The sequence below is a fragment of the Alternaria burnsii genome, assembly GCF_013036055.1.
Source record: "Alternaria burnsii strain CBS107.38 chromosome Unknown 730, whole genome shotgun sequence".
Classification (NCBI taxonomy): domain Eukaryota; kingdom Fungi; phylum Ascomycota; class Dothideomycetes; order Pleosporales; family Pleosporaceae; genus Alternaria; species Alternaria burnsii.
This window is the reverse complement of record NW_024066110.1, coordinates 1,997,063-2,018,097: the sequence shown is the minus strand read 5'-3', so window position 1 is coordinate 2,018,097 and position 21,035 is coordinate 1,997,063. Positions and strand designations below refer to the sequence as shown.

The following is a 21,035-nucleotide window of genomic DNA, read 5'->3' as shown; positions in this document are numbered from 1 at the left end:
AGCGTTCGTGTAAGCAACGTAGTGGCGGGCGTTCATACAAGTCGGCATATATATTGCAAGTACGAGAGTTGCGTCTTGGCGTGCGGGCTGCTCAGTGGACGAAATGCGATGCAAAGCCAACATAAGATCGGAGCGCCAATAATTACATGCTCATTCGTATTGACGTCCTACACATGATATGCAGCTTGCAATGACGTCGTGCTAGAGTAATTGGAATTGCAACGACTACGCCGCAATAAAGTACTTATCGGCCGTCGATCTCTTTCGCATTGCCGGCCGTGGTGTGCATCGAGTTGCCGCTATTGATGCGGGTACCTAGCCGGGAGCACCGCCCTCTTGGGATGTACCCGAGGTTTCGCTGCTTGCTGCCGCTAGAGAACTGCAGGTCCATAACACGGCAACCTCGTGATCATGGGTGAAAAATTGCGCCACGCTCATGCGCAATATAGCATCGGCTACAAATTCATTGAGTTGTTATGTTTGGTCTAGCCACTGCATGACGTGGAGGCAGAACTAGGGATTAATCCTCGTCTGGGACTTGTTCGTCGACTGCGCTACCCATCTGAACGGCATACTTTGTGCCTTGTAGTTGCAAAGAGAAGGGCTGTGGCGTCTCGCCATGGGAAGCGGAAGATCTCATAGGGGTAGGCTCTTGTTGAGGAATGACTGTCGGCTGCTGTAATGTAGATGACGTGTTCATCAAAGGTCCAGAACTCTGTCCTTGGCGTGTAAGATTTGCGAACAAATCCCATGTTGGAACTTGGTCGAGAAACGACAGAGGCCACTGTACAGCAGGTATCCAGTTTTGATCGATGACCTTCTGACATGCCTTCATCACACGATGGCCCCAGTCCTCCATGAACCAGTATCGAGGCTCAGCTGCAAGAAGCACAACCGCGTAATGCATCAGAATTGCGATAGCGCCTGATCTCCGCTGTCGAAGAGATTCCATAAATTCTGGGTCCAAGTGGAGAGGCCAAAAGAACAGGAAACGAAGCTCTCGGTTATCGACCCGAGGAGGTAACGATATTTGAAGAGCTGGTTCAAAGTATGCCATGGTTGTGAGATACAATTTTCGTTCAACCTCCGGAAGATCGGTCTTGCTTCTGATAAACGCAGCCAGTGCAGGCAAGTGGTCCTTCAAGTCTTGTAGCATTGGTTGAGATGCAGTAGGTTCTGTCGGATCTCTCAACATAGGGCCGACAAAAGACTCTCTCACTGTGGCCTGAGCTAGCGCAAGAACATGTCCCATACCCTGCATAAGATGGAAGGCATTCATGATGCTACAGATGCCGTCTACTGCTGCAGTAGTGGGTGCGGACTGAGCCTCAAATCCTGTTGAAGCAAAGACGCTTAGAGTAAGAAGCGTTGACGTAGCTACAATCGCCGGAGCCTCTTCGTTTGTAACGTTATGGAGCCTCTCGCGGACACCTCGAATCGCAAGATCCTGGTGGTGTATACCGCAAGCGTAGTATGGCTGGCGTTGATCTGAAGGCTGTTGGTACGCCTTGTGCAGCGCGGCAAAGGCTAGAATCTCATGCATAAAATAGTCGTGCGCGTTGGCGTGTTTAGGAGCCTCTATTCGCCACATGTTTCGAATATCAGGTCTCTGAGATAGCCCATCGAACGCCTCCGTTGTCCAGTGATGTCTAAAGATAATTGGTAACAATTCTTGCCCAAGCTAAGCCGACTTACAAGAGCTCCAAGTCTCGCAGCCATAGTGAAGACTGAGACGGTTGACCAGCATGTATATATCTAGACAAGAAGGGGTATGCATCAGAGTCGGAGGAATCCTCCTCCGATATTGTCGACACGGCCCTTGCTCCGGCTGCGATCGACGGGTTACGCGAGTAGCCTGTATGAACGGCAGGCGTTGAAGATGCCGAAGAGTCCTGTTACACCAATGAGAAAAGCTCTAGTATGCGAAGAGCCAGTTTGTGGGTCGTACAGCTATGGATCGTTCGGGCGGTGACTGATTCGTACGTCGCGATGAAGAGGCTGCGGAAGATGCCGAAGCGGTAGGCTGGTATGTATTGGGATCCCATACGACGAGGCTACACGGGACGCCATGGCGAGCGCAATTGGTGCACGGCTTGAGTTCATCACACTGAGCTACTTCAGTATTGACTTTATATAAGCATGCAGTGCTTGATTAAATATGATACACCCTACCTTAACGTGACGAGCTTTGCATTGTCGGCAGCCTAACCGTGATCTATAAGAAGGAACTAGGTTAGACAAGAGCACATGGAGAGCTTGACATATCGAACGTGGACGAACGAGGATGCAACGGCTTGATGTTACTGATTTGTGGATGGCGATTGGTAAGGGTGGGGTGACGGTTACGGACTTTTTGTGGCCGAGGCGTGGCATTGCAGCGGGCTACGTGACCGAAGACCAAAGCTTTGGGCCTCCACGATGAACCGACCGATCAGGCTATCGTCGCAACGGACCGTCTCGAAGTCTTCCCAAGCCGCAGGATGAGGGATAACGCGAATGCGATGTGAGGTACGTGGACGATGCTTTCGTTGGTGGGTCGGGAGAATCTTCTCACGCAAGGATGATCCCACACTATACCCAGTTCAATCAAGACAGTATCGAATCAAATCTTCGCTTGAGTGGGTAGAGCTCGCATTCGCATTCGAGAGTTCGTAACAGGATAGATATAGCTTCCAAGATTGAGGTGGCCGTCGTCGACATCGCCGTTCAGTGGGTTAGTGCGACATCCGCCTCGTTCCGCACTTGACGATCCGTCTCAAATAATCGCGCGCTCGCCATCATAAATACAGCTCCATCTCTGCGGCGCCATCGTTGTGTGTAAACTCCAATCAAGCGTGCGATAGCAACGTCATTAACCATGATGACTGGAAGATAATGCCTTGGAACTTATGTAGGTAGTGCTTTCTCGCGGAACCACGGCACACTCGTATGCATGGCGCCCATGCTTTTTGCGATCTGGAGGGATGGACGCCAAACGCAAAGTGCGAGACAGGAGCCTAGAGCTGGCCGCACACAAGAATTCGTACAATTCAGAGTTTCAACGGACTCACCTTTAATATTTCATCAAGGTAAATGTTGGAGTCATCTTTATCTGCCAGCCATGTTCAATTTGCAAGCCGCTTGGTGTTCGGTAACCTCGAAGATCAGGTAAGGTTCCCATTTGTTTTTCTTGATTAGCATCAGGCTACGGCAATATTGAAGAGGAAGCGTAGGCAGACACAAGATGCGCCGATAACATGATTCTGGGTCGACATCGATGAGGTAGAGGTGGTCAGCCTTGGGCGCTCCAGCCGTCGAAAGGGTCATCAACAGCACTGTTTCGAACAGCAGTAATGATGAGCTCTTCGGATATCCTGGCCGTCCGGCAATTCACATGGTAGCGGCTCTGAGCAGTCCGCTCTTATTGGCTATCCATCTCACAGAAAGGCCTCTGACAGAAGGTACTGGTGACTTGGAAAAAGACATCAGTCACACTCATCATGCTTAAAGAGGTTGAGTAGGCGATTGCCAACAGGCTGAACATGAAGCTGGCTTCTCGGTTCTTCAGAATTTATCTATAAGCCTACAAGCACGCCACGATTGCTGATTGGGATACTGATAACTCTACCAAGGTTAGTGAAGTGCGAGCCGCGGTTGGGTTTTGTGGCTTTTCATGCCACGATGAGACAAAGATGAGTGGAAATGCATCACCCGTGTAAAAGCTTTTTCGAATTCTTCTCCTTTTGAAAACCCAAACAGTGCACAGCATATCGCTACTTATCGCGATTACAACGTCGAGCCATCTTCGCTGGCCATCCCCGACCGATTTTCACGATGTCTCAATCTGAAAGGGAAGAAAATTGCGACTCGCAGTACTTTCACAATGCCGCTCAAATAGGAGAGGGTATTCTGAACAGGGTGAAGAAGTCATGTTGTATCGCTGGGTATGCTCGCTTTCGATCTAATACGACCCCTGCTACCTTCATGCCCACAAGCAAATCACCACGACGAAACGGCAACGCCAATCAACCGGGAACGATTTTGCGAATATATCCAAGGACGGTAATTCACAACACGCGTTTTGTATGTCTTTGAGTAGTGCAAGGAAAACCTCCATCAACTTGACTGCAGATGTTATTGATGAACTTCGAAATCTTTCCGTTGTGGGAGATAATTCCGGTGAGGGGATTGACGACGAAGAGAATACAAATTTCGACTTGCTGGACGACCCTGATGAAGAAGACTTGGAGATCGTCTTCGGATACCACGTTGACCTCATTACCCAAGAGAATCACCACGAGCGCAAACCGATCTACACGCGCGGACTGTTGAACGATGTCAAACTATTTGTCGACCAGATACGTGAAGGGTTTTCTATAAGACCTGATCAGAGAGGCTTTCAAAATCTATATGGTTACGGGCTTAATCACAATGGGTACAAGATCTGGCGATTGGACAACAACAATCGTAACTCTAACTTCATCAAGGTTGAATATCTTTCCCGGGTAGAGATGCATCCTGAATTCCAGGATCGATATGGTATACATTCTGACCAGATCAAAGCCCTTCGAGAGTACAACAAAGATAGTAAAAATGACTGCATCGACACACCATACACGTTCATAACCTTCCATCGGCAGTCCTTGAATGAACACCAAAATACTGCTAAGATGCAAGAATATTGGGCAGCCATGATGCACACGAAAAGACTCTGGAAAGAGAGCTCTTCAAGGAGGAAGCTTCGTGAAGACTTCGAGGAAACAGCTAAGAGATGTGCACCGATTACGCAGGTCGTTTGCTTTGGACTGGGTGCGCTGAATCTGAATAAGAAGTTTTATCATTCGGCTATTCAGTACATGGCCGTTTTCAGCATCATGCAAACTCTGAATGAGTTTTACCGCAAAGCTGACCCGGATCGGCCTGCGATAAGGCTTGTACTACAAGACCCCAACTATGAGATTAAAGATCATCGAATTTTAAAGAAATTATCCAATGATGGCGATAATATCAGCTTCGTATGCGATCCAGAAGGTCTCCTAGCGATCGACGCCGGTACACTAGTAGTCACGGCTTTCCTCCCCGTCCAGATGCCACTGGTTCAAATCATAGCGGACTTGTTCTCGGAAGACCCAACTGAAGGTCCAGCGGCCATGATATGCGATATCATGACAGTCGACATCGAGAAGCGAGAATACTCATTGAGCGATCGCGCATCACCAGCGGTCGCACGATTCCTCACAAACCATTATGAAAAAGCGGAAGATGGTTTCGATGACCATGGACTCGAGGATGAGCTCATGGCGGATGCATATGGAGACGACTGGGAGAATAGGTATTATTGGTTGAATTGGATGGATCTCTGGGTACGAAGAATCGACAAAAATTAGAACCATTCTGTAGATAGCGAGTGAATAGTTTGTCGTGTTCACAGTCCTGACATAGTGATTCTGCATTGCAACGTTTCATACGGTAAAATGCAAGCATACCGTCCACAGAATACGTGGCAGGCAATTATGTAGATCATGTATAGAGTCATGTAAGCCCAATGTTGGTTCATGTGCGCGCGTGAGTATCTCGACAGAGATGCTTAGATCTGGAAGCTTCCAGTTCCAGGCCTCGGGCCAGCCAGAGAAGGGTATATCCAAGCAAAAACATCTCTTCCTTATCCCTCGATATCTCTCCAGCCGACCTGTCCTCTAACTCAACAACTCTTTAATATCTTCAATCCTCTGTACTCTCTTTTCTTCATCACTCATCATACCCAACGAACTCGCACTGTCTCACATTAGCATATACCCAACCACCAACACCACTTCCTCAAACTTACATAAACTTCTTCCTCTCCTGAATCCTAAGCATCTTCTCCTCAATACTTCCCTCCACGCAGAATCTCACAACCTTGACCTCCCTCTCTTGCCCCATTCGATGTACTCGATCGATAGCTTGCGCCTCAACCGCAAAACTCCACCACGGATCCATCATAAACACTTTATTCGCACACGTCAAGTTCAACCCCACACCACCCGCTCTCAAACTTAGTAGCAAAACGTAAGGTCTATGCGACGTGGTAAACTCAGCCAGTATCCGCGCACGCTCTTTCTGCGAAATGGAACCGTCAAAGCGGAGAAAGGGGATGTGGTCTCTGGTTAAAGCCGGTTCTATGAGATCGAGGAAGGATGTGAACTGTGAGAAAACGACAGTCTTGGCACCTTTTTCTTCTTTGCGAGTTTTCTTCAGGTGCCCTAGGAGGGCTTGAGTTTTTGCGGAGCCGGAGAGACCAATGCGGCGTAGGCTTATGCGGGGGGTCTGTGTAGAGGGAGGCGGTGATACGGAGACGCGGAGGCCGAAGGAATGTTCTTTCTCATCATCTTCGGTCACATGGTCGTGGCGGACTACTTCGAAGACGTCGCGTGCGTTGATGGATTCGCGGCAGTTGAAGCAGCGGGGGATTTCGTTCTTGTCGCGCTGGTGGGCTATGTAGTTTAGTAGACATTCTTTGCACGCTGAGTGCCAGCAGCCAGTAACTGCTTGTTCGATCATGGGTTCTTCTGAGCAGATTGGGCATTCGGCTGTAGCTTCATCCTGGATCTGCTTCAGGACGTGTGCGCCAAACTTATTGACGTCCTGATCGCCTTCGGTCGTGAAGCGCTCGATAAGAGAAGAGAGGTCCATGTCATCTGCTAATCCGTTTGCGAGATCTGATGCTAGCGTAGCATCTTCTTCATCAGCGACGATGTTCGCTTTGCGTGTCAAAACAGGATGACAGCATGATTGCCGTAGTCGCAGAATCTGGGCAAAGATTGTCGTGTAGGATTTCATCAGTGTACCGGCTTCTGCATTAGCACTGAAGAAGCTCTTTGCGCGCAGATAGATGTGGTCGTACACGTCACGCTCAGCCTGTGACAACACAATCTTCTCAACCTCAATCGTCCGTAGGGGCAGTGGTACCAAGGCCTCGCCATCAGGCGTTTTCATATCCTTGGTTCGACGAAGTACCAACGGCTCTAGCACAGTCTGTACCACATTCAAAGCACGCACAAAGTCACCTGATTCGAACGGCACCGTAATGAACGACTTCCAGAAGGAGAAATTCGCCCATGGCTCGACCTTGAGGAAGCGGACTAGGCTGAACAGGTCCTCGAGACGGTTGACAATGGGAGTTCCAGTAAGGGCCCACCGATGTTTTGCGCTGAGTTCGTAGCAAGCTTTTGCTGTTTTCGACTGTCGGTTCTTGATATAGTGTGCTTCATCAAGGATAATACGAAAGTAGTCGAGCGAGAAAATGCCACCGTGTGAGCCTCGATTTCCATCCTGCGCAATGACCTGATTGTACTCTGACAGTACTGTACCGTAACTCGTGATGACAACGTTGGGCGCATTAGCTGCGTTCGATGCGCAGCATAGCTTTTGCAGATTCACAGCCTTTTCCGATCCGTAGTAGACCATAGCCTTCAGCGTACCATCTTTGGACGCCTTCTCAGCTTCGCTATGCCATTGCGCAAGTAGTGACATAGGCGCTATGACCAACGTAGTGTATGGTGCAGGCTCGACATCAGCACTCGCTTTTTGCAACCGCGGCAGACGTTTCGGTGTCGCCAGTGTATCGTCGTCGATTTCTGTTCTATGTGTATGGATCAAACTGAGCATTTCGATAGTCTTACCGAGACCCATCTCATCAGCGAGTATACCACCGAGGCAATTCTGCTCCTGTTTGGGAAACTCTAGCGAAAGCTCGCCGGAGTAGGGGTTGACGTAAAACATGGTCTGATCCTCAATGACCGCTACCGGCTGGTTGTCTGCATCTTGTACCGGCCATTGGTACTCCTCCCACAACGGATGCATCGAGGTCTCTTTGTCCTCTATCGATTGATGTTTTTCTTTGCTGACCATCCAGTACAGTGCCTGCCTCTGGTACTTTCGCAAATCCATGCGGAAAGTCCTGGCTGGCTCCATGGTCGGAGTGTTGAAATCGAATGATTGCGCCTTCTTGTACAGCGAGTCGAGCTGGTCTTGTTCCAGCTCTTCTCCTTCTTCGGCTTCATCGGGAGGTGGTGAAGATGTAGGATCGGCAGGCGTCATCGGCGTTGCTGGTGTGCCACTTTTCGGCTTTGGTTTATCACTCTTCTTCTCCTCGCTCTCTGCCGCTTGTAGTAGGCCTTGTCGCTTATGCTTCGCTGTCGTCTCATTCTCGCGTGTTGGCTGGAGGTTGATGTTTTCAAAAAGCTTGACCAAACCAATTTGACGCAGGCGAAGGTCTCGTTCATCGGACGACTCCTTTTGCTCGAACAGGTTGATCTCTCGGTTGTTGTCCGGTTTGGCAAACTGTCGCTTGTCGAATGCCGCGCGAATAAAATAAGCCCGCAGCTGCAGATAGATGGTGTCGCCAGTCCGTAGCTTATCCGGAGTGTACACGACCGAGCCTTCAAAAGAGCAGACCTGCTGGTCGAGTAGTACCGACACCCAAGTAGCGGAGTCTTTGTCCAACCTGCCAACTTCCTCACCCCGCCCGTTCAGAAACCTGACTATGATGTCTGGCTTCTTGAGTTGGATAACCTTCTTCGCCTTGGTCAACTTGGGTTGTGGCTTCATACGCTCGATTCGAATCTTCTCGTCGTGTTTCAGCAAGTTGCTTCCGCTTTTGGTGGCCCAGGCTGCAACACCGAAGGAACCAATATATCGTTTGCTAGGCATCTCTCGCAGTATTGTTGGTGTAGACGTCCCCGAGCCTGGTGTGGATGCGGTTGACATTTCGGAATCGGTACGCTTCATAGCATTCGCTATTGTCATCTGGACGGGCTGCCGGCGGGGCTGGAAGATTGGAGCAGGAATTGGTGGTGACATTTTACTCCAGGAACCGTCTAGATAGAGGTTTATTGCTGCCAATTGTAAGCCATACGCCTGAAGTCGCTCATCTGCTTGCATACCTCGTTCTACATTGCTGCCGCTCACGTCCTTCAGCTTCCGTAGTACAGTGGTCGAAAGCTCCCCTACAACTGCCTGGAGCATGGCGACATCGAAGCTACCAAAATCAGTCTCCTCGTCGTTTCCATTGCTTTCGTCTGGTCTTCCTGTGCCATATAGTGGCGGGGACGACGGAGGAGGAGGGTCGGTGGGATTTGAGCGGACCTGTGGAGGCGAAGAGTCATCTTCTATGAAGAATCGGGGCTTTTTTGCAGGTCTCTCGTCGGGATGTGGCGACTCCATGGTGTTGTGCGATGTCGTTGTTGGTGTTGCGCATTCGCCGCTCTGCATGCAATTCGACGCGTCGACGCGCTTTCACGTGGCGACTGCGGGTGATCGACGTGATAGCGTCATACAAACAGCCAGTCGCCATCCACTCTTTGCGCCTTACCACGCGCAATTGTGTCCACCCCAGATTGTGCGTACATCTCGTCATTCTTTAACAACTGCCCGATTTCTCCTTGACCCTCTGTCTGGTCTGCCATGAGTTCTTGCCTTGTACAATAGTTTTCCCCCGTCTCAAAAGTTTTCAATGCCACTTCCCAGGCTCCGCACAGCTCCCATTCGGCGCATACACAACTACCCCAGCCCACGACGGAGGCAATTCCACACTACGCCCTGTCTGCAGGATGCGGCTCGTCCCTCCCAAGACGAAATCGCACGTGCTCGAGCATACTGCGCAAACCTAGTCAGAACATACGATGCGCCCTCACACATCCTCCAAACCTTCATACCGCAATCCTCCCGAGATGCTTACCTCGCTATCCGCGCCTTCAACGTCGATGTCGCTCGCGTCGCCGATACGACCAGTACACCTACAATCGGCATGATGCGCATGCAGTTCTGGAGAGATACTGTTACCAAGGCATTAGCTGGCACACCGCCGAAAGAGCCAGTTGCCATTCTCTTAGCACAAGCGGCTGAGGATTTACACGAGCGATCTGATGGAAAGGCACGGCTAAGCAAGAACTGGTTCCACCGCATCATCAATACAAGAGAACAGTATCTAGGCAACCCACCATACCCTACCTTGACCGCACTGGAGAGCTATGCCGAGAATACATACTCAACAATGCTATACCTGACGCTTTCGGCACTCCCTCAAGCTTCTCTTACCACAGACCACATTGCGTCGCACATCGGCAAGGCCATGGGCATCGCCGCTGTACTACGCGGCATCCCACTCATCGCCTTCCCTCCACAACAGCCACTAGGTACAAGCAACTCCATGACAGGCCAATCTGGTCCCACCCAAGGCGCCGTACTTCTTCCCCTCGATGTAATGGCTGAAGCCAATGTCCGCGAAGAAGACGTCTTCCGACAAGGCGCATCTGCTCCCGGTCTGCGCGACGCCATCTTCACAGTTGCAACACGCGCAAACGATCATCTCATCACTGCGCGCGAGATGCTTTCGAAACTACGATCAGAAGGTACACTTGGCCATGACTTTGAACACCAGAATGAGGAGGATCATCAGTATAGTGTGCAGCAGATGAACACGGGGCAGGAGGCGCAGTTGGCGGAGGTGGAACAAGCCTTTGGGGTTTTCATGCCGAGCATCGCGACGCAGAGTTGGTTGGATAGGTTACAAGGCGTAGATTTTGACATATTTGATGCGAGTCTTAGAAAGGTGGATTGGAAGTTGCCCATGAAGGCTTATTGGGCGTATAGTCGACGGAAGATATGATCTTAAAAAAAAATGGAACAGTAAAACATGAGACACTCAAAGCCGCAATGTTTTAGGAGCGATTCTCTTGACTATTGCCAGGCATCTGGCAGCGAGGTCAGGAACAACTGACGAACAGGACCATCAAGGGTATTGATGTGCATTTTTTGAACCCCGGGCTCGAGTTCATGCTTTGCTCAGTACGTTCTTTTATGATGAACTCCGAACCGGCTCCGGCGCGGACATATATGCTTTCTCAAGGAGATTTTCGTCCATGCTCTCCTCACTCCACCTAAACATGTTCGTATCTTCTTTCGTCTTGATCAAATGACCTGTTCAAAAGGTAGAGAAGGACATGAGAATGAAAACTCATGGTTTTTGGTTGATTTCTCCAGTCACAAAAACATGGAGTAATGGTAATTGAGGCAGGCAATGACACGCAGAGGCATCTTGTTGAATGCAAAAGCTTTAGACCACTCGTGCGGAAAACAACATCAGGATCATTTCGATTGTTTTTGATGTTTTTGGTAAACGTAATGGAAGATGAAAGAGAGAGAGGCAGCAAGGCGGCGAGACATCTTATATGCACTGGCTGACGTGCCAACTATCCCATGTGTAGCAGCGGATCTTCTTCTCAGAGGGAGGAAGAAGCGCGCAGTCCACCTAGGTGACATGACATTGCACTTTAGTTTTGCAAATAGTTTGCGGTTCGGGCAGTGGCCAACTTCGTAGTGTCTAGAAAGCAAGCGCGCAGATCATGTCCCATCTAAAGATAGTTTTGATAATCGGTGGCGGCAGCAGCAGCAGAGCCATGTTGGTTGTATGGTTGTTTTTGTTAAGCATATTTTACATGTCTGAGACTTATTGGTAAAGTGACAAAGGGATCCAAGAGACAACGACTTTATATGTTGTGAAGCTACTCATTTTGAAACATGAGCTAAGCGATTACCGCAGCATGGACAACCATAGACAAACGCATTGCTGATTTCGTCATTCTCGGAAGGCGACCAGAACATTTAGAGCAAAGCAAGTAGTGGCGCATGTGCTTTCACAGGCGATTTTGGGCCAACTCAGATCATATCACGTCGTACTCCAGCCATACTCTAGTGTGTCGTAGGTTTTGAGAACAGTGGTAGAGTACAGAATGCAAGCCTGAGCGTACTGAAGTTGGAACGAAAAGGCGAGATCATGCTAGTCTTTGCTTTTCTTTTTTTGAGTTTTCCAAACCACGCTGGAAACATTGCCATGACATCAAGTACTTTTGAGGAATTCGAGGAGCAAGAATGAGTCGTTGTTTCAAGACAGATTCAATGCCTTTCTTTATACACTAAGCAACACCAAAATCCAGGCAGCCATAGAAACCGCCGCATTTCAATTTGAAAGACGTAGTGGGTGCTCTTAGAGATTTCGATTTTCGAGCATATGAAGACATGGGCGCGGTCAGTGGTGTTTTTGAAGACTGGCCCAGCACACTACATGTAGCTCTGCAGTAATGTCCTGGAAACAGTAGTCAGGGGAGGCCTTTTTCCGAAAGTCTAGGGCTGACGTTGTAATAGTGAATTGATATGAAGAAGCACGATGGCGTGTTGGAAGGGGCGTGGCTCATGTTCCTGTTTTCAGTTCGTTTTGAACGAAGCGCACATGACTTTCTTGTCGTAGATTTTGAGAAAAGGAAGAGAAACGGTACCTGAAAGTCAGAGTAGCAGAGTAGATTTGCGCTCTTGATATATAGTTATGCTGCAAACGAATACGTCTTAGCGAGACCTACACCGTGGTTGAAGCCATTGCGTCAAGCGCGGACAATGCCTGCAACCATGTCTACGCGTTTCTGATAGCTAGCATAGTCATGTTGGAGGCATGAAACATCCGTATTAGAACAAATGCGCGACATGCGAAAAAGCTTGTATGGATAGTCAGTATCGCAAGGCGAGGACGCGAGGATAGATCCATAACTCCTATCGCGAGATTTACTGAGCCCCGCCCATCGTACCCAACATGGTTAGTTCAGGAATTCTGCCTGTCATTCTTCCGCCCTTTACCATATCGCAGTCATCACGAAGAGTGAAAAGCTGATGCCTTCGTTCTCATATCCTGCATCGCAGTTGTAGGAACGCCAATTGACGATGGCGTCAAACGTGTGTGCCATCGGTCGCAACCCCCTGGCCACCTACAAGCTAACAACCACAGCAACAACCGGACACATCGCTTACCTGGGCGCCATCGTTCAAAGAAGACGATTCTAGAGTAGGCTTTCTGGATCTACCACGCGAGCTTCGAGATCTAGTCTATGAGTTCGCGTTTCGCGTCCCAGGCGCGATCCTCGTTTACTCACGCGACCCCTTTGCTGTCCGGCCAGTCGCGAGAGCAATGAACATCCGACATGGCGGTGACGGACCGATTGAACCGCAACCGCTAAGCACTGGCCAAATACCCGTCGCACTTTGGAGAACATGTCGACAGCTTCGAGCGGAGAGCAGCCCAGTATTTTATGGAATGAACGTCCTCTCTTTCTGGGCTCTAGGCAACATCAACGTCGGACTTGCCAACATGTGTTTAGTAAGGCACGTTGTAACTGAAGCAAGTCCTCGCGGCATCTTTGACAAGTCTCTCGAGCATGTGAGCTATTGCTGGAAGAGACGGTTTTGGCCAGAGATATTACGCAATGGCGAGGCGATATTAGAAGAGTTTCCGAACTTGGAAACACTGACATTCTCATTGAAGCCGCCGCGTGGGATGACCTTCAAACCGGCTTTCTTCGCTGTGACTAACAAGACTAGGGAGCAGCGTGTTGGTCTGGTTGCTACTTGGATGGGTCAAAGATCTTGGTGGGAAGACGAGCGAATGCGTCAGATCTTGCACCTAGAGATGGTGCCATCTCTCGGTTTATCGAAAGATGAATACGCAGGTTCGCGATTCGTTCCTGAAGAGGACGATGTCTGGGACTGTACAGAGTTTACGGATGCATTCGAGCAGATGAAAGACTCGATGCAATCGGACGCGCGTGTTAACGCTTCGATCGGATAATCGTGAGAGATTGAGCATGAGGGAATGACTACGTCAGCTGAAGGATGAGAACCATGAGGTCAAAGGAGTGCTCGATCGCGTAAACCATATTTCGTCTCTTCCCTGGCATACCCACTACTCGCCGTACCCACCCGAGTCATCACCGAACATCAACCTCATCATCACCACCACCACAATACGAAGATCAACATCCTCAACATCTCGGCCTACATCACCCCATACCCGCATTGCCACTCCAGATCCTATATTTCTTCCCCGCCAAGACCCCGCAGAGCCGCACAGCCCTGCATACCCCAAATAGGAAATCCTTTCCCGCCCATGGCCTCACCAAACATGGAAGAATACAACAATCCCATCTCATCGCGCACCTCCGATCCCTGGTTGATCAGGCATTCTAGCCCTGACGTCTGATGTTCTAAAGCCACCGGTTCGGCGGGACAGAGCCTTGCCTCATGCGAGTGATCCTCGACAAGGGGCCAGGATGAAGGATAGTGTGCATACCAGGGCGAGCAAGTAAGGTACCCGCTCAAGTGCATGTTATGTGTCATCGGCGTGGTACCGCAAGTGCCGATGCGAGGTGCGCTGGTTGCATGACATGTATCAGGGATGTGGGGAGACTTGTGTTCTAGAATTATGTGCTAGCCGTGTAACGTGGGTAAAGACTTTTCTCCGGTAGTGCGACTCAAGGGGCGAACATCGTGAGGTACGTTTTGGGAAGGTGTATCCGATGGGGATGAGTGGCGAAGCGGTGAGGTCTGGACTGGCTGGCAGGTGGAGGCAGGTGGTGCTGGCGACGGGCATGTGAAGCTGATGGGCTGGTGCAGCAAGTTTCCGCCATGTAGCAGCGTCTGCATGTTGGAAAAACAATCACTGGTCGTAGTTTGAGGTCTCTTCATCGGAAGATGGAATGTGCAGTGGTATGAGAGCGTAGAAGTTGATTCTGCTGATACTATGTATTACTCGCTATTATGTATATCACAACGCGTGATCTGACAGTTGAACTTTTCTTTGTGCTGATGCGAAACGCCTGCTGGATATTCATCCGATGCAAGAGAGGCTCCGTACAGGCCTAACTCAAGCAACCCAGCTATGAACCAAAACGCCATACAAACTAAACAAGAAGAGTGGCGAGCATATGAACGCGACGCCGGGTATATCCTACAGTCCACTAGTGATAGTTCCAAGCAAAATCAGGCCAATGGCACAGTAAGGAGATTCGTGAAGCGTCGATGATTGCATCGTAAATGGGGTATAGATAATGAAAAGAAATGGAAGGCTGGGGCTACTGCTCCAGGCTGAAGCTACCGGAACGAGAGCTGTTGTTGGACCATGGGAATTCGCAGTCCTCAATGTAAGTGGGCGGGCTAATGGGAACGTCCTCGTATAGAGGGGGCTGCTCCTCGTCCCAGGCAATACCCATACCAGAGCGCTCAGTAAGAACAAGGTGGAACTGAGTACGGAGAACGCGGGCAGCACCAGTAGGAGTAGCCTGGCTGAGCTTCTTCAGTGGTGCCCACTCTTCAGCAACAACCATCTCGATGATAAGGTTGTGCTTAACGCTCATTCCGCTAGGGCTCTCCATGTCGCATAGAGGCTTAAGGCCGACGTTGCAGGCAGCCTGGAACTCTACGTCGATTTCGCCCTTCTCGAAGTCGGTCTTCCAGCCAGTCTTGACCTCCTCGCTAGCGATGGCGCGGACATCCTCGTGAAGGACGCCTTTGCCCTCACCACCGACCTTGGAGATGTGCTTGGCACAAGCTGGAGCGATAAACTTCTGGGTTTCTTCGATACGCCAGTTGAGCTTACGAAGTCTCCAGCGGGTTTGTGAGTCCGCCTTGTTCTGAACGATACCAGATAAGCGCATTTCAATGGGAAAGTCGCCAATCGGGTGGATGACCGGTGGCAGCTTAACCGAAGCGGTTAGGTTGGTGGGTGGGAAGATTCGAATGGAGTGCTTTTCGGCACCCGGGAAGATGGCGCGCTTGATGTCAAGGTTGCGCTTGTAGGTAATCTTTCCCGATGAGGTAGTGGCAACAGCAGACAGGTAGTAATCGACGGTAGCGAGGCTGCCATGCGTAGTCGCGGGTAGGTGTCCCGGTAGCAAATGGCTAAAGGGGAAAGTGTGTGGACCATGACGCAGGGTGGTAGGATGCGTCAGGAACTCCCACTTGTGGATTTCAGTGGTTTGCGTGCTGCACTCGGCGCAGTGTGGGGCGACAGGCTTCTTAGTGGAAACGATGGCGAGCATGCGCATCTCGAATTTTTCCACGGTGACGTAGGGATCATGAACATTGATGGCGAGCTGACCCGAGAAAATAGCGCCAGTCGAAGTTTGCGGGCTGTTGTAGAAGACAATGGGTGGCGACTCGACGCTCATGTTCATGGAAGCCGCACCCTGAGCCTCAACCTTGGGGCTCTTCTTGACTTCTTCCTTTTCCTTCGCGTGCTTGTCATGCTTGTGGCGGTTGAAGATATCCATGACGAGTGACTCTTCCGACTTGGACTTTGCTTTTACGCGGGGTGCGTCGTATGAGTAGACTGGCGGAAGCAGGCCCTCGGCGTGTGGTTTGACGGGGTCCAGTTTAGGCAATGGCGTGGGCGCAACCCTCGCGAGGGTGCTCAACAGACGACCGGGCATGATAAAGAATCCGGGGTAGGGCTGAGATTGAGTGACGTGAGTGGATGATTGTAGTTGAGAATCTGCGAGATAAGGGGCTGGCCAATGGTGTGAAGGCGTGGGCCGCGATCCGATATGCAAGTAATTGACAAGTGCGACGTTCAAGAGTTGACCTTATGGGAGTGTAGATGGTTGATAAGTGTCTGTGGCAGGAACATGTTCTGGCTTGCAAAGTAACCAACGGGGTTACTTGGGGTAGGGCGTGGCCTTATTTAAAGGCGTAGACGCATTTTCATGGAAGTTTTACATGAGAGAAACTCGATTTCGCATGATTTCATCGCTAACGCCAGATGCAGGGATGGCGCACGCCACGCTAACGGGCTTAAGCAAGCCCACCCCTGCGCCTTCCATACAATTTTTGGGTCAGGAGGAAGGTACGCACGGCCTGCCGCTCTCGTGATCGTCCTGTAACTGTCGTGCCTGCCGACTAAAAAGACGTCAACAACCTTCTCAGCTGAGCTTGTACCAGAAAGAGTGATTATTCACGCCCAACTAACTTTGCTATGCATCACCACGCACACGCAGTTATGCTGACCGCCGATTGATCACCATAGCCGAATGCACTCCGAAATTCAGCTTGTGCTTTTCCCGCCGCCAACAAGGCACCGTGGTGGCTTGATGCATCACCGGCCAACATATGTGACTCGCCGACGGCCTTTCTCTCCAGCACACATTATACCACACTGTCTCCACCGGAAAACCCTGGGGCTCTCGTCCATCGCAACGGCAGACTTTCCGCCCGCTAGCATTCATTCGCTGACGCACATCTGATGCGCTGTTCCCCGCAGCATGGCGTTATGATCGCCTCAGAAGTGTGACTCTGGGGATGAACTTTCGAGCATCTCCTCGGACTGCCCATCACCGGAGCGCCTCCCCGCATTCTTCAGGGGCGCGAACCGTCACCGCAGAATGTGCACCTGACACTTTTCTGGGCAATCACCGTGTGCTTTACTCGCCTACATTGCGTATTGCTAATTGTGCAACGTCTTCGTCAATTCACAGTCATGTTGGTCGTGCATCGCGATGTTCATCGATGCCAAGGCGCGCCGTCGTTAGGTAATGCGTTGAATTTTTCCTCACACCCACCGTGGTGCGAATACAAACGCTGACTGGGTACTCCACCTATCCCAGATCCTTTACAGCTTCTTTACACACTTTGGCGTTCCGGCCCGATATTGGCTGTTACTTGAGGTGGCTCGTGTGAGAGCATCCACTGTTGGGAGACCAGACTGGTCTACATTACTCGATGGAAACACCAGCGGTTCCGCTCACGCAAGCAGTTTCGCGTCGGAGAGGCCCGACGTCTACATGTGGGTCAGGGCAGGCCAGGTTCCAAAACACCAGCTTGCGAATCTCACGATACTTCGCTTAACGCTTAACAACGGTGACGCTTGCATGGCGTCCGCGATCTGCCAAGAGCAGGGTTCCCGATCCGGTAAAATTATTGCAACCTCTGCATCCCTGATTTCTTCGTCCCATTCGGCACCGGTGTACTGAGCCCGTGTGGCGCACCCATGGTTCGTTCAGGGATCTCATTCCCGTTGACGACACGTGCATCTTGGGCTGGCATGCCACGCGTGTTCAGAGTCATCATGTCGAAATTTGACGTGCACCTGGCGCCATCCAATGGCCCGTGAACGTGCTATGGCACCATGTTGGCAGCATCGAACAACGTCTCACCGCTCGCACGGTTTCTGGAAGCAGACATAACTCGCGGTGTCTAGACTTCTAGTGAATGCACCTGCATTGCGGCTCTTCGTAGCCTCATTAGGGCACAAAGCTTCGATCTAGGACGGCCCGATTCGGTATACCTTTCTTGAACTTCGTCAACCGTCTCAAGTCGATGGCGTACGGCGCTTCTGCTGTGGCGCTTCTGATATCGGCTTCTCCTCCGTCGTATTCAGCCTTTTATTATTATCGCGCACAAAGGTAGTCTTCCAAAGCGCTTCTAGTGCCCTCGGCTTCGCTTTTCTCTATGGAATGCCGAAGAACCCCGGATTTGTATGCGGAGTAAATGTCCGAAGTACATCTTTTCATTCCGAACACCGGCGGCAGCAATACCGTAACACCAAGCTTTATGCTCCAAGCCACGGAACCCCATCCGGGCTCATGCGAAATTTCTTCACATGTCAATGACAGATGTGACATGCAAGCGCGTCAGGAGAACACGTCTCACAGACACGCCTCACACGCCTTACACCAAGTGGATCTCGTTTCGCGAGGAATGGTTTTTCTCGACGAGCATACCCACACCAGCGCACCGCTAGTACCCGCGCATAAACAGCACTACGATCTCCTTTTACACCTGTCGATCTGCCGTAGAAAGTATGCAACTGTTCCCTCTAGTACCTACAGCAAGATTTTCAACTTCTCCACAAAACACCAAGGCAGCGCAAGCACGCAATATCACGATTCCTATTTCTAGAAGAATTTCCTGAACACGTCGTGGAACTGCAGTCGTGCTGCTTACGTTGGTTTTGAGCCAGGACAATTTTTCTGTTCGGCTTCAGAATCAGCGAATGTCTGGAGTATCGTCCATGGTGAGTTGCACTCAAGCTTCTTCCACAGCTGACTCCAGGAAAGGTCATGGGTAGGTGCGATCCGCATTCCACTTCGTCAACCCTGGTGCGGAAGATATTGCAAATTCCTCCCTAGCATCGTGTGGAGTAAGTGGGTTAATTTTTGGCGTCAAGCTAACTCGCTTCTCGCGTGTGACATCGCAGACTTTTCTCAGGGATCCCTAATCCTCCAAAAGTGCCTGAGATGAATTCCCCGCGACCAGGTTTAGTAAGATCCATCAAGAATGGTTCTCCAAATGCGAAATGCGAACAACGGCTAAGTGCAGAAGTCAGGCACATGTGCAAAATAACTTGTCGTTGGCAAATGCATCAATTCATTAGATCGTGCTATATGCCATGTAGACCTCCACCCGTCTCATTTTCCGAACCCTAGACTCCATTCTATGCAAGCCATGTTGGTATCATCAAGTGGTATCGTAGATCTACTCGTCATCCTCATCCGCCTCGTCGTTAACAACGTTGAAGAAGCGGAGCTCGTAGACGCCCTTGGAGGTGGAAACGACGCGGAGCCAGTCACGGAGCTGCTGCTTCTTGAGGAACTTCTTGGTGCTGTCATGGCATTAGCTTATACCCTTTACCATTGCGAGATGCGGAATTGAACGTACAGGTACTTCAAGTAGCGGCCGGAGAACTCCTGGTGCGCAATGACCTCGATCTTGCCATCACCCTGCTGGCTGATCTGGATGGTGTCGCCAAGGTTACCAGTGCGGCCCTCGACCTTGATGCGGTCGTGGAGGAACTTCTCAAAAGCCTGGATGTCGAAGATCTTGTCGTTGACGGGCTGCGAGCAGTTGATGATGAACTTCTTGGTGATCTTTTGGCCCTTCTTGGCGGCGGTGCTGCGCTTCTGTAATACAGGTACTTAGCCTACTGTTCATTTGTGCGCGGGGTGCTGTTGCTCCCTTGCGCTGGACAGCAAAGCAGTTGTACGTACGGTTGTGGACATTTTGGCGGTTTGGAGGTGGTGGGGAGCGCAAAGAAATGGATATCCTGCGTCTGTCGTAGAGGGGTTGAAGGATAAGAAATCGTCTCGCGTTGCGCAGGAAGTTCGAGCTGCTCAAAATTGCCGGCGCGTTGGTGGGGTACTAGTCCCAAAGAGGATAGTTGCGCTAATCGTTCGAGCTCCGGTCATTGGTCGAGCTTTTTGAGATTATCACGCTTCAGACACCTTCGACTGTGAACATCATGAACAAGACAAGAAGCACGGAGAAAATCGTCACTCATCTCAATTAACTCGCAACACCTACACTGGGGAGGTGTTTTTGCAACAGATCGGGGTTGTCTGCATCGGCGCGGTAGTCCTCTGGAACTAAGGCAAAGCTTGCGTACTGCAAGAACTCTTCTTGAAACAGGGATGGGTAATTGTTGGCTGCGCTGCTTTCAATCCTCGCTATGGAAGTTAAATAGAGGACGCGATTTATGTTGAGCATATTGCGCCTGGATTGGGCGCTCTTTGTTCGGCTGTCGTGATGGAGGTGAGGAAAGGGACGAATGGGGAGATTTACGAACCACAAGGTCAAATGTGCGCATCCGAACGTCAATGGATACAAGATCGGATTTTGAGGTAGTGGACAGCCGCCGGAAGAGCACTATGGATTCGTGTGAGCCAAGAGGTACAAGTGAGGCATTGCTGCTGGCCAGTTTTTGGGACAACGTGGAAAGATTACTACGATGAAGCAAACATGTGTTACTGCGGCACAATCAATTTCGTAACTCTTGGCGTTTGTCTGCTTCCTTCATGAGGGATGTGGTCAAGAACCGGCTGTCCGCACGTCAGAAGCGTGGTGTGCAAGTACAGGACAGCGCTCGCGGTAATAGACCATTAGGGCTCGGTGTTATCCATGCTAGTTCCTCAGTAGTGCTTCGTAGTCCATTGCTCTGGTGTTTTCTCCATGTAAGATGACGATAACGTCTAAGTCGTAAGTATAACTGAGTGTGTACACGAGGAATATTCAGTCTCGGGCCTTATTGGTAGCTGTAATTTCAGGGTGCAGATACTGCTGCGCCATCTCGATCAATCATAAAGACATGTCACGAAGGATATATGCGGTTGGACTGATGAATATGTAAGACCATATCGCACGGGGTCGTAACATCTCGAGACTTAGAGTGCGGAGATATGACGTTTCGAGGCGGCAAGGCGGATCTC

At 50.5% G+C, this 21,035-nt stretch overlaps 6 protein-coding genes across 6 annotated transcripts; 2 read left to right on the top strand and 4 right to left on the bottom strand.

The window, feature by feature from the left end:
- Positions 1-520: 520 nt before the first annotated feature.
- GT037_004099 (c6 zinc finger domain-containing protein) lies at positions 521-1,591 on the bottom strand (the record flags this gene model as incomplete). The annotated part of the gene is made up of 1 exon (XM_038929146.1): positions 521-1,591. One exon carries the CDS (start codon positions 1,589-1,591, stop codon positions 521-523), a length of 1,071 nt encoding a protein of 356 aa, XP_038788853.1.
- A 2,473-nt stretch (positions 1,592-4,064) lies between these two features.
- Positions 4,065-5,366, top strand: GT037_004098 (uncharacterized protein; the record flags this gene model as incomplete). Its single annotated transcript, XM_038929145.1, has 1 exon — positions 4,065-5,366. One exon carries the CDS (start codon positions 4,065-4,067, stop codon positions 5,364-5,366), a length of 1,302 nt encoding a protein of 433 aa, XP_038788852.1.
- Positions 5,367-5,675: 309 nt separating this feature from the next.
- Positions 5,676-9,183, bottom strand: GT037_004097 (uncharacterized protein; the record flags this gene model as incomplete). The annotated part of the gene is made up of 3 exons (XM_038929144.1): positions 5,676-5,754; positions 5,807-8,855; positions 8,904-9,183. 3 exons carry the CDS (start codon positions 9,181-9,183, stop codon positions 5,676-5,678), a joined length of 3,408 nt encoding a protein of 1,135 aa, XP_038788851.1.
- Positions 9,184-9,472: 289 nt separating this feature from the next.
- GT037_004096 (uncharacterized protein) lies at positions 9,473-13,630 on the top strand (the record flags this gene model as incomplete). The annotated part of the gene is made up of 3 exons (XM_038929143.1): positions 9,473-10,559; positions 10,709-10,806; positions 12,794-13,630. 3 exons carry the CDS (start codon positions 9,473-9,475, stop codon positions 13,628-13,630), a joined length of 2,022 nt encoding a protein of 673 aa, XP_038788850.1.
- Positions 13,631-14,912: 1,282 nt separating this feature from the next.
- GT037_004095 (arrestin (or s-antigen) n-terminal domain protein) lies at positions 14,913-16,268 on the bottom strand (the record flags this gene model as incomplete). The annotated part of the gene is made up of 1 exon (XM_038929142.1): positions 14,913-16,268. The coding sequence occupies one exon, from the start codon at positions 16,266-16,268 to the stop codon at positions 14,913-14,915; it is 1,356 nt and encodes a 451-aa protein (XP_038788849.1).
- A 3,040-nt stretch (positions 16,269-19,308) lies between these two features.
- On the bottom strand, positions 19,309-19,832 carry GT037_004094 (60s ribosomal protein l22; the record flags this gene model as incomplete). The annotated part of the gene is made up of 3 exons (XM_038929141.1): positions 19,309-19,435; positions 19,492-19,733; positions 19,821-19,832. 3 exons carry the CDS (start codon positions 19,830-19,832, stop codon positions 19,309-19,311), a joined length of 381 nt encoding a protein of 126 aa, XP_038788848.1.
- Positions 19,833-21,035: the final 1,203 nt, after the last annotated feature.